At 51.0% G+C, this 26,703-nt stretch overlaps 10 protein-coding genes across 10 annotated transcripts; 6 read left to right on the top strand and 4 right to left on the bottom strand.

Annotated features, from left to right (window-relative positions):
* Positions 1 to 502: 502 nt before the first annotated feature.
* Positions 503 to 3,154, top strand: VTN00DRAFT_6239 (uncharacterized protein; the record flags this gene model as incomplete). The annotated part of the gene is made up of 1 exon (XM_069432853.1): positions 503 to 3,154. One exon carries the CDS (start codon positions 503 to 505, stop codon positions 3,152 to 3,154), a length of 2,652 nt encoding a protein of 883 aa, XP_069288671.1.
* Positions 3,155 to 4,298: 1,144 nt separating this feature from the next.
* VTN00DRAFT_6238 (uncharacterized protein) lies at positions 4,299 to 5,088 on the top strand (the record flags this gene model as incomplete). The annotated part of the gene is made up of 4 exons (XM_069432852.1): positions 4,299 to 4,459; positions 4,571 to 4,660; positions 4,749 to 4,850; positions 4,923 to 5,088. 4 exons carry the CDS (start codon positions 4,299 to 4,301, stop codon positions 5,086 to 5,088), a joined length of 519 nt encoding a protein of 172 aa, XP_069288670.1.
* A 1,159-nt stretch (positions 5,089 to 6,247) lies between these two features.
* VTN00DRAFT_6237 (uncharacterized protein) lies at positions 6,248 to 7,883 on the top strand (the record flags this gene model as incomplete). The annotated part of the gene is made up of 4 exons (XM_069432851.1): positions 6,248 to 6,322; positions 6,476 to 6,721; positions 6,804 to 7,016; positions 7,077 to 7,883. 4 exons carry the CDS (start codon positions 6,248 to 6,250, stop codon positions 7,881 to 7,883), a joined length of 1,341 nt encoding a protein of 446 aa, XP_069288669.1.
* Positions 7,884 to 8,302: 419 nt separating this feature from the next.
* On the bottom strand, positions 8,303 to 9,939 carry VTN00DRAFT_6236 (uncharacterized protein; the record flags this gene model as incomplete). Its single annotated transcript, XM_069432850.1, has 5 exons — positions 8,303 to 8,326; positions 8,484 to 8,672; positions 8,761 to 9,080; positions 9,151 to 9,530; positions 9,611 to 9,939. 5 exons carry the CDS (start codon positions 9,937 to 9,939, stop codon positions 8,303 to 8,305), a joined length of 1,242 nt encoding a protein of 413 aa, XP_069288668.1.
* A 656-nt stretch (positions 9,940 to 10,595) lies between these two features.
* Positions 10,596 to 12,653, bottom strand: VTN00DRAFT_6235 (uncharacterized protein; the record flags this gene model as incomplete). Its single annotated transcript, XM_069432849.1, has 1 exon — positions 10,596 to 12,653. One exon carries the CDS (start codon positions 12,651 to 12,653, stop codon positions 10,596 to 10,598), a length of 2,058 nt encoding a protein of 685 aa, XP_069288667.1.
* A 653-nt stretch (positions 12,654 to 13,306) lies between these two features.
* VTN00DRAFT_6234 (uncharacterized protein) lies at positions 13,307 to 14,974 on the top strand (the record flags this gene model as incomplete). The annotated part of the gene is made up of 2 exons (XM_069432848.1): positions 13,307 to 13,329; positions 13,390 to 14,974. The coding sequence occupies 2 exons, from the start codon at positions 13,307 to 13,309 to the stop codon at positions 14,972 to 14,974; spliced, it is 1,608 nt and encodes a 535-aa protein (XP_069288666.1).
* Positions 14,975 to 15,355: 381 nt separating this feature from the next.
* Positions 15,356 to 17,155, bottom strand: VTN00DRAFT_6233 (uncharacterized protein; the record flags this gene model as incomplete). The annotated part of the gene is made up of 3 exons (XM_069432847.1): positions 15,356 to 16,361; positions 16,419 to 16,771; positions 16,835 to 17,155. 3 exons carry the CDS (start codon positions 17,153 to 17,155, stop codon positions 15,356 to 15,358), a joined length of 1,680 nt encoding a protein of 559 aa, XP_069288665.1.
* A 235-nt stretch (positions 17,156 to 17,390) lies between these two features.
* Positions 17,391 to 18,302, top strand: VTN00DRAFT_6232 (uncharacterized protein; the record flags this gene model as incomplete). The annotated part of the gene is made up of 7 exons (XM_069432846.1): positions 17,391 to 17,441; positions 17,502 to 17,522; positions 17,609 to 17,615; positions 17,680 to 17,757; positions 17,863 to 17,926; positions 18,033 to 18,170; positions 18,254 to 18,302. The coding sequence occupies 7 exons, from the start codon at positions 17,391 to 17,393 to the stop codon at positions 18,300 to 18,302; spliced, it is 408 nt and encodes a 135-aa protein (XP_069288664.1).
* A 329-nt stretch (positions 18,303 to 18,631) lies between these two features.
* On the bottom strand, positions 18,632 to 22,491 carry VTN00DRAFT_6231 (uncharacterized protein; the record flags this gene model as incomplete). The annotated part of the gene is made up of 5 exons (XM_069432845.1): positions 18,632 to 21,130; positions 21,186 to 21,799; positions 21,852 to 22,193; positions 22,255 to 22,378; positions 22,486 to 22,491. The coding sequence occupies 5 exons, from the start codon at positions 22,489 to 22,491 to the stop codon at positions 18,632 to 18,634; spliced, it is 3,585 nt and encodes a 1,194-aa protein (XP_069288663.1).
* Positions 22,492 to 22,850: 359 nt separating this feature from the next.
* Positions 22,851 to 25,311, top strand: VTN00DRAFT_6230 (uncharacterized protein; the record flags this gene model as incomplete). The annotated part of the gene is made up of 2 exons (XM_069432844.1): positions 22,851 to 23,186; positions 23,263 to 25,311. 2 exons carry the CDS (start codon positions 22,851 to 22,853, stop codon positions 25,309 to 25,311), a joined length of 2,385 nt encoding a protein of 794 aa, XP_069288662.1.
* Between the last annotated feature and the right edge of the window lie 1,392 nt (positions 25,312 to 26,703).

Below are 26,703 nucleotides of genomic sequence, written 5' to 3'. Positions count from 1 at the left end.
GACATCCAGTCTTCCAACTGTATCTTTGCCCTTGTCGGTTATTATCAGGCTGGGAAGAGCAGACCGGTGTCCGTCTCGCCCGTTCCGCAGAAACGCGATAAGACTAAGAGACGAAGCTACGACGAAAAGACTCGAAGAGACTTGACCGCCTCTTGTTGACGAACTATAACGGCGATCCCTCACCCAAAAAACTTTGCAGGCCGAACATTGAAACATATTGTGCTGGACTGCTACGGAGGATGGTGATTTGAGCTGCCGTTCCCGCGAGCTCTCGTTGAGCGACACGGCAAATGCGCTGTGCCTTATCCTTCGTCCTTCAAAAGAAAATAATGGGACGCCCATTTTCGAGTGTTGAAAGTTACTGTTTAGCCATCCGCCGCACTCTCTTTGGCACGATATCGTTTACAAACGCAACCGAAGCTGCTATCCACGGATTCTCGAAACGAGTTAGAGTGTGATAGGTAGAGCGCTATACCCCCTTACGATAATACGCGGGCACAAAATGTCGATTTCGACCTTGGCGGAGATATACTTGATTCGTTTGGCGCTGCTGATACTGGTGGTGCTGGTTGGGCTTGCATATTCAGATGCGGTGACTACGTCTGATGTACCGTCCACCGAACACGGACAGCAGACTGGTAAAGAGAACGTCCTGCCTCTGACATGCCCCTCGACAAACTGGAGAGAGCTCATACAAGCAGAGTATTTCCCGCTAGCGATATGTCTGGAGACCCGATGGGGGAGAGGCAAGGCTCTGCCAGATGGGCACGCAGAGCAGGGTGGTATGAGAAGCACAAGGACATCTGAACCGACCACTTCCCCCGTCAGCTCCGCTGGACCGACTTCGACGAGTTCCGGAACAGACCAAGAGCTCGATACCGACTCCCCTCTAGATAACGCGAACTTTCTCTCCTTCGAGGACTGGAAGAAGCAGAACCTGGCCAAGGTAGGTCAATCTGCTGAGAATATTGGCGGAAATAGACAGGGCACTGGCACAACGAGGGAAGCTCGGAGAAGACCGACAGGGATTAACAATGCCCTCGACTCGCTGGGAGAGGATGCAGAAATCGAGCTGGAGTTTAGCGGGTTTGGGGCGGAGGCACCAGAGAAAACGAAGCCCACCTCATGGGGGGCCGGAATGTCTTCCGATGGGGAAGTAGTTGGGAGCGATAGGAATGAGGGAGCTGTTGAGGAAGGTCCATTCGAAGGTGTCTCACGAAGAGGGTTGGCCAGGAGGAAAGATGCTGGAACAACGTGCAAGGAACGGTTTAATTACGCCTCTTTCGACTGCGCTGCCACTGTGCTCAAGACCAACCCGCAGTGCACGGGGTCCTCGTCCGTCCTGATTGAGAACAAGGACAGCTACATGCTCAATGAATGCCGTGCCAAAGATAAATTCCTCATACTCGAACTCTGCGATGACATTCTTGTCGATACCATCGTCCTCGCAAACTACGAGTTCTTCAGCTCTATATTCCGCACCTTCAGGGTCAGCGTCTCGGACCGTTACCCAGCCAAACCCGATAAGTGGAAGGAGTTGGGGGTCTTTGAAGCCAGGAATACGCGGGAGGTCCAGGCCTTCGCGGTTGAGAATCCCCTCATATGGGCTCGGTACTTGAAGATTGAGTTTCTGACTCACTATGGAAACGAGTTCTACTGTCCTGTGAGTCTCGTCAGGGTGCACGGAACCACCATGATGGAGGAGTATAAGAACGATGGAGAAACCGGCCGAGTGGAGGACGATGTAAGCGAGGAGGTAATTGAACCTGCTGAAATGGCTGTTGATGCATACGCGGAGCAAACTGCCAACGCTACAGCAGTGGTCGAGCCCCCCGTGGTGTCCTATACGAATACGACTGATGATACACGCACACAAGCTTCGCAGGCTCAAGATATTACACCTGTGAACAGAACAGAAGCTGAAGAAGCTTTGCTACGCGGGCCCATGCCGGTCGTCGATATATGTACCATTGATGAGGGGCCGCCCCTTGCTCCTGGGACTGATGGCTCTGTTCGACCGGTGCAGACACGTCCTGCCACGCTTAACACAACCGACACCATGGTTGATTCTTCGTCTAGCCCCTCTACTGCGGAGGATCCATCAGCAAAGGCAGACGATACTCAGAGGAGGGTTGAATCCTCGGGAATTAATATCATAGCCTCCATGACCGCGTCAACGGGTGGAGAGACGAGCGAACAGAAGACACATCCAGAGACAGAAATTAGGTCTACCACGACGACTATAAGGGAAGAATACACTGGTTCATCGGAGCCGGTGAAGGCTACGACAGCACAGCCGCCGTCCCCGAATCCCACTACGCAAGAGTCCTTTTTCAAATCTGTCAACAAGCGGCTACAGATGTTGGAGTCGAACTCGACCCTCTCGCTGCTCTATATTGAAGAACAGTCGCGTATTCTTCGCGATGCCTTCAACAAGGTCGAAAAGCGGCAGTTGGCGAAAACTACGACGTTTTTAGAGAACCTCAACACTACCGTGCTCAACGAGCTAAGAGAGTTCCGCGAGCAGTACGATCACGTTTGGAAGTCTGTTGCTATGGAGTTTGAGCATCAGCGTATCCAGTATCATAAGGAACTATATTCGATGACCGCACAGCTGGGAATATTAGCAGATGAGCTCGTTTTCCAGAAGCGTGTATCTGTCATACAAAGCGTCTTTGTTATTGTTTGTTTCGGCCTTGTCCTTTTTACGCGCAGTTCCGTGGGGACATATATCGAGTTTCCCAGAGTCCAAAGCATGGTCTCACGATCTCAGAGCTTGCGATCCTCGTCGCCGATTTTCGGGTCGCCGTCAAGCAGTCCAAATGCGACCAGAGCGACGTCGTACCGTGAACAGATGGGTCATAGGAGGAATGATTCTGAAGACTCTCAGGACGGGCCTACAAGCCCGACGATTGCCTATTCTCCACCCACGCCCTCTTCCGAAGTGGCGAGCCCTTCCCATTCAGACGAAGAGAAGGAAGACTCTTCAAGTCCAGAATCAACTCGGCTTCCTACGCCCGAACCACCACATTTCCGGCCGGGGAGCAGTCCCCCTACACTAAGCGGACATAGCGACGAGGTTGACCAGGATGAGATAGTGGAGTCACCGCGGCCGTTGAAACCGACGGATATTTCTCGGGCCGATGCATCTTAGACGTGACGGGCCTTCATGCATTACGAGATCCGATAGCATTATTGTGCTTTGAGACTGTTTGGCGTTACTATGGATACTTTATTGTCGGGTCCAGATCTGGGTTTATTTACTTGACTTTGACACGGCCTGAATAGATAGCCAAGCGTCCCCTGTGCCACCAGCGATTGGATGGGGAGGATCTTCGAAATTGACTCAACGTTCCCAACTGCAGCCGTCTCACGGTTGATTTAGCGCAGGGTGGCAGGCTGAGCCATTCTTAGCCGGCTGATTGGGAATGCATGACTGCGGGCTATGCCGGCCGGTGGCAGGGATCTAGAACTGCCGAACGACCTACAAACCCGAAATCACTGCGTTATTACTATAGCGCGAGGCAGCCGGGAACTGACCCAGGCAACAATGTTGAAGTCTCCGGGGTGTGACTTCACGGTACGAGAGTTCCGCCAGCTCTCACCATTCCAATGCATCCCAGCCACATACGTTGGTCCAGTGGGGTGACACAGAAACGACCACGCCCTTACCACGTCACGTCCACTTCCGAACCGAAATATGACCCGGCCTACTACTTTCTTATGTTTATCTAGGCATCTGTACGACGTAAACCTGTAAACTTACTATGTAAACATAATGTATCATAGTAGTGCTAAATGGATAGTGTATTATAAGCAGAAAACAACCAGGATCCAGGATGATCTGCAACGTTACGGCCCCTACATCAACAAGATCAGCAGGATCAACAACAGCCTTATTGACATCATGCCGTAAACAGAAAGGCCGCCGAGTATGACTCACCGTTCTCAGGGGGAATGCCATGTTGTGCCGTTACCAAGAAGATCGGGATGCCGTCCTCCACATTCTCCGTTGCCATGCCAACAATCAGCCTTGTTTGGGGTTCCTGGCTTATCCGATAAAACATACTCCACATGCAACATTTTTTTTGTCTGCTCTTCAACTTAACAACTTTCGCCTGTTGAGCTGTCAGAATTCTTCTACAGACACAGACTCTACTTCACTACCATACTCAGATACTACACTGCAAGACGATCCAACAGAAAACAACTGGTTCCTGCCTTAGTCCTGCAAAGGCGCTCATCAAGACGCTTGTCGCTGAAAAAAAAATATATAACAACCTCAACCCTACAGTACAATGGACGCAACCATAATCGCGCAGACTCAGCCCCTCGCGGACCGTTCGACAAACACCCGCCTGCAGTCCTCGAATGGTCAGAACGGCGACTTGAAACCCGACGTCAACTCGATGGAGTATCATCGCCAGGCGCTGCAGGCGAAGTTGGCGAGTGGTGAACAGTACGAAAACCCTTTCCTCTCTCCTTCTCTATCTTACATTTGCTTTCATTTTATGATCTCGATATTTTGGAGAAAGCGTGTTTACTGATACACATTCTCCCCGTCCAGCAGGAGCCAGGGAACCTACGTCTCGCCCTCCGACGACATCATGAGCCCGTGTACGAAAAAGTTGAGCGATCTAAAGGGGAAGCGATTCAAGAAGTATGTTTATTCCAACACCCATCCCCAACCAGCGCGGGTATCCCATGGATAATAACAGATGAACTAACCAAACCGTTCCCGCATCCAGTGTCGGAAAGCCCCAGTCCCTCTTCGCCAAACTGGGTAAGAAGAGCTTCGAGAAGTCCTCCTCTTCGTCTTCCTTGGACGAGGGAGGCAGTGAAGGGAGCAAGTTCGCCTAGGCCAACTTGAACTCGATCGAGAGAAGACTGACAATTCGAATTCGTTGATATTGCTCTGGTAGCAATGTTGACTTGACTGGTCTGTCTACGAAGTTGCTCGGGCTGTGCCCTTGCTCCCTTCTTCTCGTTCTCGTTCTCGTTCCCGCTATTCTTCTTGGTCGTCGTCTGTGCGACTGGATTCTCATTAACTTTTCTTTTAAACCCTTCCTTTTTCTTTTGGCTTTTTGATGATTTATTATTGGAGACTGGTCATGAGGAGAAATGAGCCAAATTGGTCTGTATAATTATGGAAAGGGTGGGCTTGGTTGGTTGGCTGGCTGGGGGGTTGTGTAAAACTGGACTACTTGGAACTTGGGTCTTTTTGTGTATGTTTTAGGAATAATTCATGGCCTAACTACCTAGGCATTAATGTATGCGTTTATGCGACGTGACGTGACATGACATGAGATTTGACTGGTTTTCTTTCTTTTTGGTTTGTATGTATCTCAGTGAGATGTGGTCAAATATTTTGGCCTTTCTGAACGGATGGCATTCTAGAAAAGTCGGGATTTTTTTGTCTCCTCTTTTTATATATATATCGGCCAACACAGCACCTTTCGGACAAACTCCGATCTATTTTCCCGAAACGAGCGGATATTTATCATCATTCTTGCAATTGCTCCAGGGCTACCACCAGGTTCATGATTGATTGTCTACTAGCTTCAGTACCAATATCATTATCGTATTGGTGCAAAGAACATTATTTGCGTGTCTAGGTACTCTTGCTCAACCTCGGGATGTAGCTTTCCCAGCGGCTATCTATATCCGCGCTTTTTTTGAAAAGGGGGGGGGGGGGATTTCCAGGCGGTCGATGTGGATGCGGAGGCGAAGCTTAGGTAGCATTGATATTTAACATATGCCGACCGATGAGATAAAACCACATATGTACACGGATAAGTAGAGTTGGATATCTGATAACTAGACCCAAATATAAATATACGAATGTTAAACTTAACAAATAAATAAATAAATAAATAAATAAATAAACAATAGTCTCGAATCCACGATCACCGGGTTGATCTGTACGGAGTTCTCCGTGGATAACTTAGGTACGCTCTCTCCACAGACAGCCGAGGTCCACCGCTCAGCAGCTCGGCTGGAGCGCGCGCCTCCACGCCAGCTCCAATAGATGATGCTCTCCCCGCGCCGACATACAAAGGCGCAGGCGCTGTAACGATCCATCGCCTCGCCAGAGTCTGTGCCATAGAAAGAAACCGATCGTTTGCTTTCTTTTTTTTTTCTGGTGGGCGATTTCAGTTCTAGGTCCAGAACAGCCTACCACATCGAAATCATCCCCCCTTCCATCGTCATCATCGTCCGTAGCAGTACCAGCAGCAAAATCGGCATCATGTCCGCATCTTCAAGGATCCCTCCCATCGCTCTGCCCTTCGTCAGCGAGCGGGCCAAGAAAACCCTCGATCTGGTATGTATACACCATCCCCACCTCTCATTTGAGCCAGTTGAGCTCTCTTCTTCCCTTCTATTCTGTTCATCCATGACCCATGACCTATGACCCATGACCTATGACCTGCGATTGAACACCAATACTAACCCGATTTTAAAAAAATGACCACAGGTCGAAGAATTCGTCGAAAAGGACTGCGTCCCCGCGGAGCCCCTCTTCCAGGCACAGCTCGGCCAGGGCGAGTCACGCTGGAAGACGCACCCCGCGATCATGGAGGAGCTGAAAGCTAAGGCGCGCAGGCTGGGCCTGTGGAACCTGTTCCTGCCCCGGAACCATTTCAGCCAGGGCGCTGGGTTCTCCAATCTCGAGTATGGCCTGATGGCGGAGTATCTGGGGAAGAGTGTGGTTGCTCCTGAGGTTAGACTATATCCCGTCTTTTACAGTGTTGCGGAAGAAAATGTGACGCTGATGACAAGGTGGTTTGTGTGACCGTATACAGGCTACCAATAACGCCGCCCCGGATACTGGGAACATGGAAGTCCTGGCCAAGTATGGAAACGAGGCCCAGAAGCAGCAGTGGTTGACTCCCTTGCTCGAGGGCCAGATCCGCTCTGCCTTCCTGATGACGGAGCCGAATATCGCCTCGAGCGATGCGACCAATATCCAGTTCAACATCCGTCGCGAGGGCGACTACTACATCCTTAACGGCTCGGTGTGTGATATTATTCCTTCATGTGCCCGAGTCTCATACTAATGCCTCCCGAATTTCTAGAAATGGTGGTCCTCCGGCGCCGGCGACCCGCGGTGCAAGCTCTACATCGTAATGGGCAAGACAGACCCCAACCACCCGGACCAATACAAACGCCAATCTGTCATCCTCGTCCCCTCCGACACCCCCGGAATCACCGTGCACCGGATGCTCAGTGTGTACGGCTACGACGACGCCCCCCACGGCCACGGCCACATCAGCTTCCACAACGTCCGCGTGCCCGTCTCGAACATCGTCCTGGGTGAAGGGCGCGGGTTCGAGATCATCCAGGGCCGTCTGGGCCCCGGACGCATCCACCACGCGATGCGCACCATCGGTGCCGCGGAGAAGGCGCTCGAGTGGCTCGTCGCGCGTGTCAATGACGAGCGCAAGAAGCCCTTTGGCCAGCTGTTGTCTTCGCATGGTGTCATTCTCGAGTGGATAGCCAAGTCTCGGATTGAGATTGATGCCGCGCGACTTGTCGTCCTCAATGCCGCTATCAAGATCGATAGCGGGGATGCGAAGGGCGCGCTTAAGGAGATTGCGGAGGCTAAGGTCCTTGTGCCCCAGATGGCTCTGACGGTCATTGACCGCGCTGTCCAAGCTTACGGTGCTGCGGGTGTTTGCCAGGACACGCCCCTGGCGTATCTATGGGCCTTGGTCCGCACGCTTCGTATCGCGGACGGTCCGGACGAGGTGCACCTGCAGCAGCTGGGACGGAGGGAGAACAGGTCGCGCAAGGATGCTGTCGTTGGGAAGCTGCAGTGGCAGAAGGACGAGGCAGACCGACTCCTAACGGCGAATGGGTTCAAAGCCAAGAGCCATCTGTAAGCCGGTCTTGAAATTTTCATTTTGTCTTTCTCGTGTACGGAAAAATTGGGCATCTTCCTATCGATATCTTATATATCATGAATGAGCTTATGCCGAAGTGCAATTGATTGAATTGAATTGGCCTGATCGCGTGAGTGCTTTTTTTCCCGTTGAATGTATATAATAGCTCTATATCCTGGAAACCACAGGACAAATTGATGAGAAAACACTCGATTCCCTCATGATGTGCGGTACAAAACAGGGCTCCCTTCAGCTAGTGTTTATATTCCTTGGATGGAAGAAAGCATCCCCCAGCAGCTCTCTGGCCGTCTTTCTCTCTTCCGGTAGCCACTGGAGCATCTTTCTGACAAATGTCAACACTGCGTTCCTCTCTTCGTTAGTCAGAGATGGAAGAGTCTCTTCAAGTTTCCGAGCCGGTATTAGTTTTCTATGGAGGAATCTACCTGTTGAAATACGTCAGTGTCAACGTCATAACATTATGCATACGTGCAGTCAAAGAGTTGATAGAGGAAACTTCATTCTGGCCACTGAGACTACAACTTTCTTACCCTTTTTATCAAAGAAAGGACCACCATAGTACTCCCGCAGATTACGACAGACCTTACCCTCGTCATTCTTGACCGGCTGCATCCACTTCCACTGGACAACGGCTTCAGATTCATCCAGCAGTTCACGAGGTGGAGGACCGAACAAGGCTATCATCTCCGCCAGATGCGATTTCGGATCGTACTGGCCTTGGTCATCGTGCACCTGACGGAATAGGTCTTTTCCCTCGAGAAGGTTCCATATCTGTGGTAGGTAATTTCACAAAAGATCTGTGAGTGAGCATATTGCTATCACAGAGAGGGCTTGTTTGGGATGAGCTGACTGAACTCACCAATAGACCAAGATTCCATATATCCGCACTATACCTCCACCCACAGCCCAGGATAACCTCCGGGGCCCGATAATGATCCGGTTGTATAGGTGATATGCCAAACGCTCCGGAAGAAACTCTGTCCGCATGCCCGAAATCAGTGATCTTGGGACATATACTAGTTGCTCTCAGCGGGCCGAAGTTGTTGTGGGAGAGATAGACCGTACGACCGCTAGCGTCAGGTGCTTTTCGCTGCATGGGGGTCTTTGTCTGTCGGCGGACGAAGTTTTTGATGACTGTGGGGTTTTCGAAGGCGATGAGGATATTTTCAAGTTTTAGGTCTGATATACCCGTAGAGTCAGACATAAGTATGCACTGCACTGTGTGAATATAACAGAGAGATAACCTTACCAGTATGAACAACCCTACACTCCGAATGCAAATAATCAATACCCAACAGAAGCAGATACATGAAATCCTTCACGAAACCCAAAGAGAATTTTCTCTCCGTCATTCTCTGCCGGAGAAGCCAGACCGGCTCCCTCATGGGCTCGTACACCAGACATAAGTGGTTTCCCTGGGGTCCTTTCACTTCGAAGCTGTCGATGTGGGTTCGGATGAACTGCAGCCCAGGATTCAATGGGTCCTTTCGAGCGATATGCTTTTCGATGTCTCGTTCATGGGTATCCTCGTTCGTCGATCCGATTCCTGATGTAGATGTTGTAACATTGTCAATTTTGAGCGTGACAAAGCGTTCTTTCTCTGGCGAAGCGTGCCATATGTCGCGTCGCCTGATGCATATCAAGACATGGATATTAGCAGTCTATTTAACACGGGCGCCCCTTTCATCAAAGACTTGAAATAACCACACCGCTTCTTTCTCGTAACATTCCTCGCCAACCACACCGTCGACGACCCTCCCCAGCCAATCTTCGCTATGACCTCGTATCGACCGTCAAAGACGTCTCCCGGGTTAGCGGGGAAGTAATCAAAAGAATTGTATCCGGGACATGTCTCTTCTTCGATGGGTTCGTCGGGAGGTAGTAGTAAAAGTCGGCCTGCCTGCTCAGGTGACTTTGATTTCAATTTAATGGAACGAAGAGGACAGAAAAAGCGGAAGAACGAGGAGCTGCACTCGGAAGAGGTGTCGTCCCCAGTCGTTGTTGTCGTCGATCTAGCATAGTTGCGGAAGAGACGCATTGGGGAGGATTTGATAATAACATAACACGTAAAGCTATTCAGTTAGGTAGAAGAAGATGAATTCCGGATTTCGTCTCTTCGATTGTGCGGTGATGTTTACTTTCTCATGGCCGTAAGTGGAAGCTACAGATGTCTACCAAGTTTGGAAGGTGCGCTACAGGCTTGATTCATATTGGACTTGACTGAAGAAAGAGGAAAAGTAGACGTGATTATACTATACATGCGAGTAACTTGCATTACTTTCTTAACATTTAGTTCCCGTGAGAGCTAAAAGGAGTCCTGATAACACAAAGGCTAGAAACTCAGATATCAAAGCCTCCAGACACATCTCATGGACCGCAGGGTATTCCCAACTGTCCATGATGATAACTCGGGCAAATGAACTAACCAAAATAGCTTATTTGGAGCACGGGAAATTATGGCTGTTTGGGATATATTACCAATATCCTGGCCAGACAATGTCATATACACGTTCGCATAGTCTGAGACCTAGTCCGTTTATAAAAGGTGGAAATACCCGCCTAGCCTTCCTGTCTTCATATGACAGCGACAATGGCAAATAGCTATGTCAAAGCGTTTCCTCAAAGCTCGAGACTAAATCCATAAACACAATAGCGGGAGTCCAAACATATAAACTCGCCAGCGAGTCATTACAATCAATCATCGTACTCCGCGTTCGCCGTCTTGCTCTTGCCCTTGGCCTTCCGCTTCGAGCCCTTAAAGTGCTTCTTCGAGCTCCCCTGAACCTCGGACACATCAATTCCCTTCTCCAATGCAATCATCATTCTCTCCTTCCTTCCTGTCAGCGGCTTCCGCATTTTCCGTCCCTGTTCGGTGTATTGGTGGTTGAAGGGCATTTTAAGGTGACCAGCAGACCCCGAGGATCCCGGTCCGAAGAAAGTGCTGTCGAGCTTACGAGAACGCGGGCCTTCGGGGATCTGGTTTGCTGTTGAAGCGAGAGATATCATTTCCGATTCGTCGTCGCCGTCAACGACACTGTCGGCTTGGGGTTCGTTTTTCAGGAGCATAGCACGCCGTCTCGGTGGGAGGTGAGCAAGATCATACAGATCTTTGTTGAACTCGAGCGGGTCGATGCGCTCTTTGCCTTCTGCGGCGGCCTCGCCAGAAGGAGGTGGTGGGTGACAGAAGAGCAGTTTGCCGTTGACATAGTCCTTCAAGATGTATCTTGCAGCGCGAGACTCGTCAGGCTGGCCCTGACCAGTTGTCGCAAAACCACGAGCCCTAGCGTAGGCACGGAGAAGCTCGCTCGCAGTGGGGATACCGGTGCCGCCATCCTCCAATGGTCGTGTGTGGATCTTCAAGCCATAGACGGCTTCCAGGAAGTGCTTCGGAATGCGTTGGGCGACCAGACCAGCTGGACCCGTGAACTCGCGTAGCTGATCAATTGGCAAAACACCGTTGACAACCAGTTCCGCTTTCGTCGTGGCGAAGTTCGGGAACACCAGACCGGGACAGTCACAGAGGAGCAGGTCCGGTGAAAGGTAAAGGGTCTGGAAGTGCTTCGTCTTTCCGGGTGTGGCAGAGACAGAGACCTTCTTGGCTCCAAGGAGAGCGTTGATGGTACTGGATTTACCAACGTTGGGGTATCCAACGAGACCAATGGTAGTCTTGTCCTTCTGTGGACGTTCCTGACCTTCGCTTTTCGCGATGCGCTCTGGAGTGTTCGAGAGGAAGAGCTCTTCGAGTTCTTCCACATCAAGAATGCGGGTCCTATAGTCTTTGGGTTCTTTGGATTTGCTCGGGAGCTTCAATCCGCCGCCGTCATCATCCTCCAAATTTTCCTCGTCCGACCATTCCCTATCCTCATCCTGCTTGTCCTGGATATCAATCTTCTCAGCCTCCTTAGCCAACTGGTCATCCACCTCCTCTTCCTCACTCTCCGACCCTTTTTCTTGGAGGAGCCTTGCTTCGTTCCGCTCCTTGGCCAGGTGCGCAGAGAAGAACCGGTAGCTGATGTTGTTCTCCTCAAAATAGTCCGCCCACATCTCTCGTTGCTTTTCCGTCAACATATCCGCCTTGTTCACCAGCAGCAGATTCCTCTTCTTAGGATCAATCTCCTTCACGTATTTCTCCAGATCTTCGGATCGGAAGAGTAGCGGGTTTCGGGCGTCGACGATCTGCACGACCAGGTCCGAACGTTCAATGACTCGCCATAACTGCCTCCACACTTCCAAGTTCCGTTCGAAAGGTGTCATCAACAGATCCTGATTCTCCTGCAGCTCTGCGAGACCTCTCCTCCACTCAAGCAGACTCTCCTTCTCCATCGCATCGAGTTCCTGCGGCGTCGTCTTCTCGTTCCACTTGGGCCGTCGGGGAACGGTCAACCGTGCCTTGTTCTTCTGCTGCTTCCTGACAGCGGACCTCTCCTCCGCCGCAGAAAGCAGATACGGGTTTTTCTGATCCGCATGGATGATCTTGACGTTGTTCATCTTCTCCGCGGTGAAATCCGTCCCCGCCAACTCGGCCGTGCTCAGGAATTCGTCGAGCGCAGCCTGCTCGGTGATGCTGCGCATCTTGACCCATGACGCCTCCTGCGCCGCATTGGTAACGTAGGTCTCGCCGTTGGGGCCCTTTCGGGTGATGGCCGCATTGTGGGAGACCTTCTTGCGATCGGAGGCTTTGCCCTTCCCAAAACGGTCGTTCATGAGGCTGTTGCCCAGCCCCACGGAGTTTTTGGACTTTGCAAGGACCATGGTGATCGGCGGCGATTGTGGACTAATCGCCTGGAATAATTGCCGATTACCTGCTTTTCTTTTTCTCTGAAGAAAAGATGTCTTGTGCGCTCCGGCAAGGGAAGCGTCAGGCACGGAGGCAAAATGAGGGCCGTGAATTTGCAAGGTGAAATTCCCCTCTCCGGCCGGATAAGATAACGATTAGTCAGCCACACAGCTTTTTTCGGTCTGACAAAGCAGGAGTCGGTTGCCATGAACAACTCAACATGGACTTTGATTGATGACTCTAAAACATATAATACACTAAAATAAGACTTTGACTGATTTTTCTTTTATTAGAAAAGCTCCATAAATGGTCTCTAATGGCCCTCATGGCGTTAAGTAACGTGGGTATACGGCGATATCTACAGCTACCTACTGTAAAACTCGTCAAAACATTGAAACATTCAGATGTAGAAGAATTTAAATTATCTTCATGAAGCAATAGAATTATAGAATCTCAGAACGCTGGACCCCCCCGCGCTGCTGATCTTCGAAAGTGTTGTCCTGGCGAGGCGCACGATAAGATAACGCGCACGTGACGAATTTACATCCCACTCCGAAAAAAGTGACTTGAGAACCTTGGAAGAGTTGTGCGCATATCTCTCCTCTGCTGTTCTAACAGAGCCGTCAAAATGCCTCCCAGGAAGCAGTGGATGTATGTTGAAAATTTTCCCCTCCCTGGATTCGCATCTGTGGACTAAATCAATATCTCCAGCGACAAAAAGACAGCGACCAAATACCAGCTCTTCCACCGGTCTCAGACCGACCCTCTCATCCACGACCCCGATGCCGACGACCGCGTACTGCACCCGGTCTCCGGACCTGGTGTCAATAACGTTCCCTCCAGCTCCGCGTCCACCATCTCTTCCTCCTCTTCCTCCTCCAAGAAACCCGTAAAACACCTCGCCGATCTCGAGAAGGAATTCCAGTCCGAAATCATCCGTCGGAACGAAGGCGAGGCGGCCAACTATGGCATCTTCTTCGACGACACCAAGTACGACTACATGCAGCACCTACGGGAGCTGGGCGGTGGTGGTGGAAACTCCCACTTTATCGAAGCGGCGCCGGCGAAAGGGAAGGGGAAGAACAAGGGGATGAAACTCGAGGATGCGCTGCGCGAGGTGTCTCTGGATGATGACTCCAGAAGTGAGTTTGATGGAGGAGCGAGCGTCTACGGAGGATCGGTCTACGGAGGATCGCAGTACAGTTCGGTTTACGGCGCACGATCGATGCGCTCGACAGCATCCTCGGTGCGGAAACCCACGTATCAGGATATGCAGGATATCCCGGACGCCATTGCGGGGTTCCAGCCGAATATGGATCCGCGGTTGCGTGAGGTTCTGGAGGCGCTCGATGATGAGGCCTACGTCGACGATGATGAGGATGACGATGTGTTTGGTGAGCTGACGAAGGATGGAGAAGAGATGGATCAGGAGGCGTGGGAGGATACATTGTTCGAGGACGAAGAGGAGGAGGATGGGTGGGAGTCTGATGCTACAGAGAAAGCACCGGTTCAGAGGGATACTACGGAGTTTGCAGAGGCTGCAAAGTCGAAGGATACACTAGACAAGAACACACAGCAACAAGAGACCCCATCTTCGTCTCAAGGAGACAACGACAAGGACAAGGCCAATGGCACGACCAAGGCCCCCACAGAATTCCCCACCCCCGACGAACCCGTCCCAGACGCCAAACCCGAAGACCGCGACTGGATGCGCGAATTCGCCAAATTCAAAAAAGACGCAAAGAAAGCCTCCAAAGCCGCCCCGGTCGCCCCGTCGGAATCTGACCGCCGCACCGCCGCATCCACCCTGTTCACCGTGGGCGGCACTCCCATCCGGAGAAAGAAGCGCAAGGGCGCCCTCACGAACCCATCCGCCTACTCCATGACGTCCTCGTCGCTCGCCCGAACGGAAGGATTACGCCTCCTCGACGACCGGTTCGAGAAGATCGAGGCCCTCTACGCGCTGGACGAGGAAGGGGAGGAAGAGTACGAGGACGGAATGTCCGTGGTAAGCGGGATGACTGGGATGTCGAGGATGACCGGTATGACCGGTATGACGGGCATGTCGTCCGCCTCGAAGGCGGACGGAGATGTGCCGTTGCGGCATGACTTTGATGAGGTCATGGATAGTTTCCTTGCCGGATGGACTGATCGCAGTTCGCAAGCGAAGCGGAAAGGGGCCAAGGGGAAGAGGGGAAAGAATGGAAATGAGGCCATTGGAATGAAGATGCTGGATGAGGTCAGACAAGGCCTTGGACCTGCGAGGGTCCCCGGGAAAGTACAGGGCAGGACATAGGTTTATGGACTTGATGGTGTAATGCGGTGGGAAAAATAAAATTGTTGAAGGCGGGTTGGATTGCATCTGCGTTATTGATCTTATGTTAAGGTCCATTCAAAGCTGAAGCTGGCTATGGTCCAGGAATTCAGGTTGCACGCGGAATAGCAGATTGAGGCTACGGCGGCAATCATAGAAAAAGGACACACCACGAACTGTTGTCCAATTTAGGTAGTTATGCCCTTTTATGATAAACAGGTCTCAATAATGAATTTTTGTATTTATTTCAGATTGAACTCGGGTTCTCTATCTATCGTACATCTATTGGTATATAGAATGGTTTCCGCAATACTGGTATATGTACAGATTCACAGGATCCTCCCAATATAACTTACACACGCTCTATAAGGCTCCTCCGACCATCTCAACGACCCACATGGCAAGTCTGACATTCCACCCAACTCTTCTCTCCGTTTTCATGAGGTCTTCTCTCGACGTAACCTGTGCATCTTTCTGCAGCCACTGTGTCTCTTCACCAAGTCTCCGCTTCAGCGCTTCATCAGTGGTGACCACCAAAGCACCGACCTCCAGGTCGAGGCTGTAGCTGCGCTTGGTGTAATTGCTGCTTCCAACAAAGGTCAGACTGGGGTTGTCTTCCTTGGGAAGCGCGATCCAGAGACCCTTGGCGTGGTATGTCCAGCCACCGGGCTGGCCAACGGTTCCGCGGCGCCACTCTTTCAGCTGGATTGAATTTGTCCTCTGTGCCTTGGCGACGTTGTCAAGGAAGCGCGCAGAGAGGTGCGTGTAAGCTGCAGGAAGCATGCCTGACACTCCAGGAGAACCGTAGAAGCCATTGGCCCAAGGTGATGCCGTGAGGACGGTGCCTTGCGTCTTGTACGGTTCCTGGGGGGATGACGACGTGCTTGCGATTAGGAGGGAGGAAAGGACGGGATGAATGTTGAAGTAACCGGCCGTGAACAGCCAGCGGGAATTCCTAAGAGCCGACGATTCGGAGAGAAGGCGAAGAATACTTGTAACTGCCGGATATTCCGTGGATGTGTCGGGCTTCAGTAGAGGAGTAAACTGCGCGACTGGATACACAAAGGTCGAGGAATCGGAGGGAGTTGAGGGAAGAAGCATCTTTTCCTTTGATGGCTGTATGAGCGGGTTGAGAACCGTCGACGCATAGGATATGAAATCCTGCGGATTCTCCAGAGGAGAAGGCGTGCCGTTCGAAGTCGGCCAGTCTAGGAGATATCCAGCGGTATTATGCGGATCTGGCAGGACCTGAAAGCTCAGACTGCAGACCGCATGGTGGATGCGGGCATAATAATCCGTGAGCTCCTTCGAGCTGAAGACATGGTATCTGTCCAACCGGTTCGTGAAGTAGTCATTCGAAAGATTGGCTCTGGGTGACCGTTGTTAGCTAACGTCTTCTCTACATGCAGCGCACAGGAGCTCACACCCGGAGAGTATTATCTCGTCGTCAAAGCCATAGAGCTTCATATGCTGCAAGCCCCATCCTTCATTTATCCTTCGGGGAATCAACTTCTTTCTCAGACCGGTAAGGTTCGGGGTATGAAACATCCGAATCTCCACGCGTTCCGGGCCATATTCGGCGACCAACGAAGCAAGCAGTGAGGCACATGACGGATTCGGGGTCTCCCGCGTCCCTCTCAGGGCATCGGTGAGGATGGATACTTTGAGATCCGGGTTGTCGCGCAAGGCGTGCTTTATGGTCTCGATAAGGTCATACTCGGTTTTTCCGATGTAGAGGGTGGAGAGATAAATGCGCCTCTTGGCGTTTCGTATTTTATCCTGCAATTAACGTCCAGGTCAGATATCCGCAATTTCGGTTATTAGCAGTCGACAAAGACGCACCTTTAATGTCTGGTAAAAGGAGCTAGGGGAATCCAAAACCGTTATCCGCGACGCAGGCACTTCGAACCGCGGAGCAATGTGATCAAGCTCGACGGTGAGCCCGCCCAACGGCGAGGCGGCAGAAGCAGCCGAAGCATTAAAGCTGGTGTAGACGGAGAATTTGCGACCAGAGAGCTTCCCTCGAGCGACAGGGCGCCGCCATGCGCAGCGGATTGTGTGCCCTCCAATTCGTCGGAACATCATTTCAGTAATGGCAGTGACTCCGATATAGGGTTTCAAGGCGTCTCCATGGCCGATTCCTGAGAAATAGTAATTCAGCATATGCTCCGCGGGCACAGTGAAAGCACTCGATCTTCCTTCTGCCCAGGGATTGCAAACGCAACAAACATAAGACGAACCCGCGGGCATCGCGCTAGACCGAATCGAGCGACGTGACTACGGTGGGGCGACGGGAAAGGCGAGCGGCTCTTCTCCACGGGGCTCCCGCATCAGCGACCCCGACCTCCTCACAAACGAACCCAGTCTGGGGATCACTTCAAGATCGCGCACCGCCAAGATGTCGACCATTCTCCGAACGCTGCGTAACCTGAGGCGTATCGGCCTCAAGGTGAGTGTTTCTATTATTCTCGTTCTATGAGATTGTCCGCCTAACGTATGTATCGTACAGGAATATGGCCACCAAATGCAGGTATGTTCACGGATAACCCATGAGGAAGGGAGACATCAATTCAGAGATGAGGGGCTTACGAATATCTCTTCTTTGTGTGAATACAGTACATTGGTTAGTTTCTTCTTTTGCGATTATTGCTCTGGAGTCCTATATACTAATACATTACTTGTAACAGGTGATACCAAGGCCGGTACCTTGATCGCGACCGATAGATACGGAAACAAGTACTACGAGAACTTGGACGAGCTTCCCCGTAAGTCGTTTCCCTCATAATAACCAGCGGAGTCAGCTCTCGGAAAGAGAGCGAGAGAAATGAGTCCGGAAATTCGCTGATGGTGGAATGTCAACATTTATATAGTTCGGACACGATGGGTCGACTACAAGCAGAAGCACTATGACCCTTCGCAGATTGAGCCAGGCTGGTAAGTTGTCCCATCCATGTATCACAATTTTATTCTTGCTTTCGTTTTCAATTGCAACGAATGAAATTCGAATTCGAAAAGCTGAGACCTTATGCGCCCATTAAAGGCACGCTTGGTTGTCCTACATGGTCGATGCCCCTCCGACGACGGACAAGATCATGCAGACCGGTGTCCGTCACTGGGAGCTCCCTGAACACAGGCCCAACCTCACCCTTACCCGTGGTGCCTATAAGCCTTACTCGACGTGAGTATTTTGTTTCATTTGACCCGCTACTATGATTATATATGTATATAGATGAGTTGGCTGACGAACTCCCGTCTATCCAGCGTCCGTCCTAAGATTTCTGCATGGACTCCGGTTGCTGCTGAGCGATAGGTCCTAGAGCTAGACGGTGGTGTTTTTGCCTGGTTTTTCTTGCCCGCTGTCTCGTCAAATTCTTGAGCAGTCGAAAGTCTCTGACAGTTTTATACATACATGCTATTGCTAGTTCAATTCTATTCTATTAAATCTATGTCTATGAAGAAATCTATGGTATCCTGTCTAGCTATTTTCAAATACAGTGCCTCTATATAAGACAAATTCAGAAGGATATAAAACAAAAATACCAGAATTATTCTATCCATCGAGAAAAAAAGAGAAAACAGGAATGTAACGCCCTCCTTAGTTGGCGGATGCAAATGTGGGGAATGTGAACATTTACAATATTATAGGACATAGCCTCCGGAGCCCAAGTTCGACCAGTGTCGGATAGGTCTCCGATCTTCCAGCTCGACGCACCACCACAGAACTTCCTTAGCTTTTTCGATCTGACCTCCTGCCTCATAGACCCTGGCCAGAGCAAACCATGCTTCAGAGTTATCCCAGGAGCTGCCGAGCTTTGTCAAGGTCGACAGGAGGCCGTAGGCTCTGTCACGAGCCGCAAGGCGGTTGATGCTCTTGGCGGCCTCCTTCGACGACGGGGTGGGACGAGATGCACTTTGTGGCTTCGTCTCAGCAAAGCCGTTCGGAAGAGCAGTCGCAGCAGCCTCGCCAGGTCGGGGGGTCTCCCCAGGCTTCGAAGGCTGAGACACCAGAGAAAGGCTTGAGAGATTAGCCTCAAGTTTAGGTTGTGCTGGTTCTGGTGGAAGTGTCTCATCCCATATATCCAGCAGCAGATTCGCCAGCCCAACGGTTGCTTTCGGGTGGTCTGGGTAGTGCATGATAGCTTCCTCAAAATGATCCATTGCCTCATATGGGAGAGACTGCGCCTGCGCCAGAGCTCCGCGTTCCGCATAGACATCAGCCCAGACCTCCTCAGAGCTTTTACCAGCTCCCCAGCCATGCTCTGCAAATGCTCTAGCAGACGATTCTTGCGCTGCCACCAATGCTTCGACGCGATCGGCTTGTTTGGAGGCTTCATCACAAGCCTCACGGGCATCATCGAAAAGTGAAGCCCGTCGGTAGAGCCCAGCGATAAAGAGCCAGATCTTGACGAGGATGCAGAGTGCGTGCTTTTGTGCATGAGCAACAGGAAATCTTGTAAGAGCCCTTGTGGGGGACTCAAATCGATGAGGGCCTGGCAGTCGAACGTCCTGCTCGGGAGGCTGCTGCGAGTGACCCGTTGGTGGAGGTTGATGTTTGTGCTTCATATTGTGGGGAATTGGGGGCAAAGGCTGCTTGGCGCTTTGATGCTGCTTCGTGGGAGAGGTTGGTGGAGTAGGTTCAGACACCGCATTGCCAACCGTCTCGGGAGACGCTGACCCTTCTGCAATCGGTTGCTGTGGATTTACATCCTGAGCACCGCCAGACTTCGCATCCCGACTTCCAGGACGAACCACTTTCGCAAGACTGCCTTCGTGCTTGTGCAATTTATGCCGTATCGAGTCCCGTCTTCCTTTAGTCTGGGGTCGTTCTTTGGGAACCCCTTGGTCCCCAGTCACTTGAATCGCGGGTGCATCGGCGTCGTCAGCAGGAGCTGTTCCCATGTTCGGAGGTATCGCAGTTGGAGTCGTCGGAGTCGTTGGAATGTTAATGTCGCTCGTTGGATCTGGAATGTGAGACCTTTTCTTTCGACCGAATATACCGCTACGGAAGCTCCTCACTGTACCTGAGGGGCTTTTAGGCGGGACAAGATGTTCAGCATTCTCAGTATTGGGTTTCTTTTGGCTTTCGACTTGAAGGTTCAGGCCACCGAACAACGTGGCGAATAGACTTAGCAGTTGATCACTGTGATTAAGGGCAGCCTCTGGGCCCTCCGAAACTTCAAGAAGGGCAAGCTGAGTCATGCGAGTCTCGATGATCCGCTCCTTCTCACGACCACTCAGTTGTCCGATGAAAGCTGTTCTGAAATTCTCGGAGTCATGCAGCGCGTGCTGATGTTTTCTGGGACGCTTATCGGTGTGGCCGAAGGAAGCGGGAACAGTACTGGGAAATTGCTCGAATGCCGTTTCGCATGAGCGTCCTGCTATGTCGAACTCCTGCTTGGCACTCAACAGAAGAGCAAGCAAGTGCCACAATGGCACGAGGTCGCGCTCTGTTGATAGTTTGGCTTGCTCATGAGCCTCTCTCGAACTTAGAGAATGGCTGTTCCATGCCAGAGCGGATTTAATATAGTCAATAGCGGTATCTATATCCCGAGTCTCCGAAAGGAGAAGAGTGAGGGCATAGAAACTCGCGACATTGTGCTGGTCTCCCAACTCGGGTGCGAGGCTTCTCTCAAGATACTCTATAGCCTCAGCTCGCATGTCATCACGATCTTCGTTGACCGGTGTCCATCTTGCCCAAGTTGCAAGCCCGATACCGATGGCTCTGAAGGCCATCGCAATCACGTGCGGAGAAACCTCGTCGGGATAATGTGAAGCTGAGTCTCGTGAGTCGACGCTTTTGCTTCCTTCCACAGGATCAAAATCCTCCGGCAGATGCTTCTCTACATATTTCTGAAGGATTTCGATAAGACTCATCGCCTTTTCTGCTTCACTGCGGGAGCCAAAGCAAGAGAGCATGATGACCCCTTCAGAAACAGTTTGGAGCAGAACCCCATCATCTTCCAACTCTCCCGACTCCGCCGATTTCTCCGCTCTATCTTTGGCACTTATGACAATCTCAACATAGGAGTCAAGAGCCTTCATAGCAAGGTCGAAATCGGCCAAGGAGGAGTGAACATGGAAAAGACGCCGCAAAATCAGGTGGGAATGGTATGTTTTCGTGGCGGCGCGGTAGAGTATCTAAAGACAATTAGTAAATTCGCTAGTTATGAAACCCATTTTATTTGACACTTACGTCAAGCACATGTCTCCCGACGGCGTCCTGTCCGCCTTCAATATCTTCGTCTCGCCAATCTGGCCCGCAAAACACTTCCCAGTTTCGAATCACCTGTTCCACCCAGGCTTCCACCTGCGGGTTTTTCGCATTTGCCGCAGGGAATCTCACCTCCTTAAGCAACTGATTTTCATAGCCCGATTCGACGCGTCTGAACTCGCTGGAAAGCCGTATACGGTTTGGGCCCTCAGATGGAGGGACATACGGCAATCCCTGCTGTAGAATGGCTGACAAGACGTCGTAATAAGACTTCCATATCGATGCCCGTGAGGCTGGCTCACCGGGGCCTGTGACTTGAGACGCAGACGAGTATGTCGTCGCTTCCTTCACCGCGGGATGAGCAGCCCACAACCTGAACCATTTCAACGCCAGCCCGATTCTCTCTTCGTCAGCAGAGTCGCCACGGGAGCTGGCCTTTTCGCCTGCCAGAAGTGCACCTTTTCCAAGCAATTTCTCGGACCAGAGGGAAAACTGTGGAGAGGTAGAAGCTTGGCTGGACTCGCTGAGCCGTGGCAGGGCGGAGGTGAACGTTTGAAATGCCTCATTGTCTTGAGAAATGAGGGATTGTGCCGCACCTATGACAGATTAGATTCGACACCATGTTTTATTTTCCAAGAAACATCATACCCTTTATGTAGCAGCCTTTTATGAGGCAAACTTCTGTCCAGGGGGACAGAGGCTGCCCATCTTCTGAGAGACTCTGAACTGTCTCATCAATGGTCTTCGGTAGACGAGCAGCAGCCAGACCTGTTTCTGACAGAATATAATGGACCCATGCCAGACAGACTTGAGCTTGAAAAATATCTTGTGGCTCACCTGCTGCTTCTTCAATGGTGGACAGCAGCGTAGGGATCAACTCAGAGAGGTTGGAGGTGTCGGAGGCGGAGGTAGACGATCCGGCGGAGGTAGGTCTCTTGCTGCTTAGGTGAGTGACAACTTGATGTTCCGCGGTCGCCGTCTGTATAAGGCCTGATAGAATCACAGTTGAGCTGTCCGCCTAGAGCAAAGGAGGGGGATGGATGGGATATACATTTCCTCTGAGGTAAGTGTTTTGTGACCTTTCGAAGCAGTTCAGGGACTTCGCTCCATCTGTCCTGACAGCGTGCATCATCCAAGGCGGCAATGTACCGATGCCCCTTATCGGCTTCTCGACCCTGGAGAGAGCGTCAATTGCTGCCAGTTGTCTTTTGTTAACTGCTGGGACGCGTAGCGAAGCGTGCCGCAGCGAGACGTTGGGTCCGGGGAAAGGGGGGAGACGTACACTCATTGTATCAAGTCAACGAAAAGGGGCACTGCGAGGAATAACCGATAAGATTATATCCATACTCCGTAGATTTCAAAGCAGGGTTCTTGAGCTCCGATGGTCTAACATAACTAACGGCGTCCGCGACTTGGCCAAGGCTCGTGATGATCGTTTCCGCTTTGTGTAATGCTGTAACGTAATTACGTGGAGCTCGGTTGGTCCGAGCTTAAACAGCATACATTTTTTTCGCCCCGCGACTTCGAGCCGCGTGAATTCTGCGAGCGCGCGGCCGACAGCCATTGAGCGCACAAAGGGTTGTGGAAGATCCCAAGTTGACCTCAGCTTTCGCTAGGCCCTTGCGACTGAGGATATTACCAGCAGACATGGCGTCGTCCACAACTCTGCGCGCTGTGACGCATCGCTTGACCACGACCCCGGTGAACCAGCTTCCTCAAATCGCTTTGTTCCTTGCGACGTCTCTGAGCGACTGTGCGGAGCTTCTCTCAGCTCCGCAGACCCAGAAGAACGGAAAGTCAGATTCGGATAATGCGGTTCAGGTGCATAAGCTGAAAAGTCGGCTCGTGAGCTTGCTCCAGGATCGCAGCTTCGAAGGACGATGGACGGCGGTTGTCCTTGTGAAGGCTACCGTGGAAGCCGGTCAGTGGGAGATTTTACGTGGATGTGAACCGCTTGTTCGCGGTCTTCTTGCCATCCTAGGGGTATGAATTCCCGCAGTTGTATCATCCTTGCAGTGATGTTCCTCCAAATCGCCCGCTAACAAATATCTTTCTTCAGAAACCCGATCCTGTATCGACCAAGAAACTATGCATTATTACCTTGACCCGGATATTCCACCTTACCCACCAATACCAGACATTAGTCCGAGAGATAACGACCCCTTCTTTACCGGCGTTTATCACCGCATCTCTGAATCTAGTCTCCGTGAAGCCGTCTTCGGAGCCCAACAGAATACTGAAGCCGAATGCACCGTTGCTGGAGACCGTGTTCCATGCATTTACGAGCTTGATTGTTAGACATCCGACCGTCTTTCGCCCATTTTCTGCACAGATCCACAGCTTGGTTTTGTCGATCATTGGAGCTGCTTCATCTTGCGCTGGATCTGTAGTACAGCTTGCTCAGCAGCTGTTTATCGCTCTTCACAACTGTGCCCCGAAAAATACCGGACCAGAAGAGTGGAAAAGGGCATGCCAGCTGACTATTTCTTCGCTTCATCGGACCGCAGACCACACTTTCAGGGCCGTTGTGGAGCAGTGGGAGTCCACGGATCCTTCATTGAGACAAGCCTCGAAACCTCGAGACTCAAGCCAGACCGTAGGAGATGATGGTCCGGACCAATTGGGTCTTCCCAGCTGGGAAGGAATTCATGCCGGTGCGGACAGGTTGACGGCACTGCTGTATCTGCTTTCTCGCTTCATGACGACGCAAACAACGTCCACAGTGAACATTCCCATAGGTTCGATTCTAGATTTGACAACCCGATTGACCTCTGTGACCGTCCCTCCAGACAGCGACGATGCTTCTCAGACCGCTATCCAACTGAACCCAGAAATTGGCCGTGAAGAACGGGAGCAGCTCTGGAGTGAGCTGCCTCGGATCCATGTTGCTTGCATGGATCTTTTCCTCAACATGATAGACACCCTAGGCAATTCCATTGTTCCTGTTGCGCAGAACATCCTGGAACAGGCTCTTTGGATTTTCCAAGCTGAGAAGTTCAACAAAGAGGTCCGGACCTCTTTGTACCATCTGATTCGTCGTCTGCTCTCATTGATCGGCCCAACAATGACCAAGGCAAACATATCTTCCTTGGCATCCCTCTTCCGATACTGTTGCCATGATCTCCTGCCACAGGATGCGGACCCTAAATCACAGTCACAAAATCAATCTTCTGACCCTAAGAGCAAGTCAAAGTCGAACCTGGACTCAACCAACGCTGATGCCTTCTTGAACCCTGGCCTAAAGAACAGTCATCAGAGCGCATCTTCTGCGTCTTCTTTCCCCGCTCTCCACTCTGCCGCATCGCAGCTCCTACCAGCTCTCTTCACTTGCCTGCCGATCGAGTACATCCCCCCATCTCTGCGGGCCGAATTCGACCGGACCGCCATCCTGACAAGGAACAAGGACGCAATGCTCGCCAGCGTTCTGAACCCAATGCCGATCGTCAAAGGCCGGCAAGCGAACCCAAGCATCATGCCATTCCTGGCCAGGGAATACCCCGAAGAGATGGCAGTTGAGAGCTTGCTACGGCCCAGGATGCCTGTTCTGTTAGGCGCTCCTGAAAGAAATGGATTCAAATGTATGGACGAAGATGATGATGAAGAGGAGAATAATGTGGCTAGAGGAGTCACGTACGAAACAACAACGACGACGACAAGGACCGCCCAGGACTTCATTGGACGTTCCTCCTTTGCAGCTTCGGTCGACAAATCTACAACTGCAAACGCTGAGTCTACCGCGCGTGACGACCCGGTAAATGGCCATAATAAGAGAAGTCAGGATGAAGGAGAAGGGTCACTCCAGACGAAAAAGGCACGCGTTGAGTCCACTATCAGCCCGATATCCCTTTCCGCCGCAGGTCAAGCCTCAGTCTCGAATACAACCGCTACAAAGACGTTGTCAGAAACCAGCAGCGTCCCTGCTACTACTACAACCCCATCTGTCACGGCGCCGTCGGTGGTCAGGATGCAGTCCACTAGCACACAACCTGAAGCCAAGGCCGGAGATGTGGATGACGAGGAGGACAGTGGGGATGAGATACCGGCGTTGAATCTTGAGCCGGATACTGATGAGGAAGATGAGGATGAAGATGTAACTATGGAAGGATAAAAAGAAAAGCTGCTATGTCTTCAAATATAAATACAACATTTCAAAATGAAATTTCTATATTGCTCTCTCTCTCTCTATATATATGGATTTGCTTCTATATGGCTAAATCTATTGATCTCTTATGGGATAACTCATAATCACGTAACTTCTATCGAGATCGATTAACGTAATCAACCACCGAGCGACAAATTTTTGCCGCACCCACTATAATTTTGAAGCTTTTCAACCACCAATACAATTAAATTAGACTATCTAGTAGTTGAATATATAGCTATTTATTAGGACAATTCCTTATGTTATGTCCAATAGTCCCACGACCACTGCAGCGTTGTGGAGCTCGCCGTCAAGGCATAGGTGTAGGCTCATCAAGCTGCTCATTAAGCTGCGTATCAAGCTGCTGAATGCAATTTTCGCCTTCTTGCCTTCTTTCTAGTTTTCCGCTCAGTCTCAGCTCGTAGAGTCCTAATTTCATCTCAAAGAAGAAGGTTCATATTCATTGCCATCTGTGTAGACTTTTCAAGATGATGAATATGAGACATTGGGCTGCTAGAAAGCTTTCACTTTCTTGCACTAAGGCTTTTTTGCAAGCTGTGAACCTTGTGATCCAGCTGGTGAGGATTCTGAGGAGTTTGAAAAGCAGAGGAGACTGAGCCTTCAACTAAAGCTGGTGGTGTTGGTGTATGAAGCTGAAAGGTAATCTTTGCAAGAACCCACTCTTTATCAAGTGGCTTAAGTCCAGCTCCTGCAAAGCCTTTGCATATATTGTCTGGAGTAAACACTTTGCACAAGCAGGTGGATATAGGGATAGAAAGTCTTCCTTGTCAATATGGTTGTTGCCAGCAATCATTCTTTTTTCAAGCAGTTTTCCGTACGCGCGCTTAAGCGGGCCAAAAACACCAACATCAAGTGGTTGCAGGAGATGAGAGGCATGTGCAGGCATGCAAAGACAGGCAATTACATTCTCCTTGCAGAAAGTATCAAACTCTGCAGTTAAATGGCTACTATGGCCATCAAGAATAAACAACCGCTTCGCACCAGTTGTACAGCACCTGGAACATGGTTCAAACACCTCTTTTAACCAGCGAAGACCAATTATGTCTGATATCCAGCCATTCTCACTAGTTGCAATCCACCAGTCTTTAGAAAGTGCAGGTTCTTGATACCAAGCAGCCTGTTGAGATGCTGCTTTCAAGATAATCACTGGTGGTATATGAATCCCCTTTGAGCTCACAGTCTCAATGATTGTAACCCATTCGCGGTTTCTTTGGATGACTGTACAAGGCCTTTCACTGCATTCTACTGCAGTAATAACCTTGGAGGTTGAGCAGAGCCCTATTGCAAAGCCAGTTTCATCAAAATTCCAGATGTCATCTTCATGTATGCCATTGTAAC

This window comes from Thermoascus crustaceus, assembly GCF_041956765.1.
Source record: "Thermoascus crustaceus strain CBS 181.67 unplaced genomic scaffold VTN00scaffold_3, whole genome shotgun sequence".
Classification (NCBI taxonomy): Eukaryota; Fungi; Ascomycota; class Eurotiomycetes; order Eurotiales; family Thermoascaceae; genus Thermoascus; species Thermoascus crustaceus.
The sequence above is the reverse complement of the archived record's forward strand: the minus strand, read 5'-3'. Positions and strand labels throughout refer to the sequence as shown.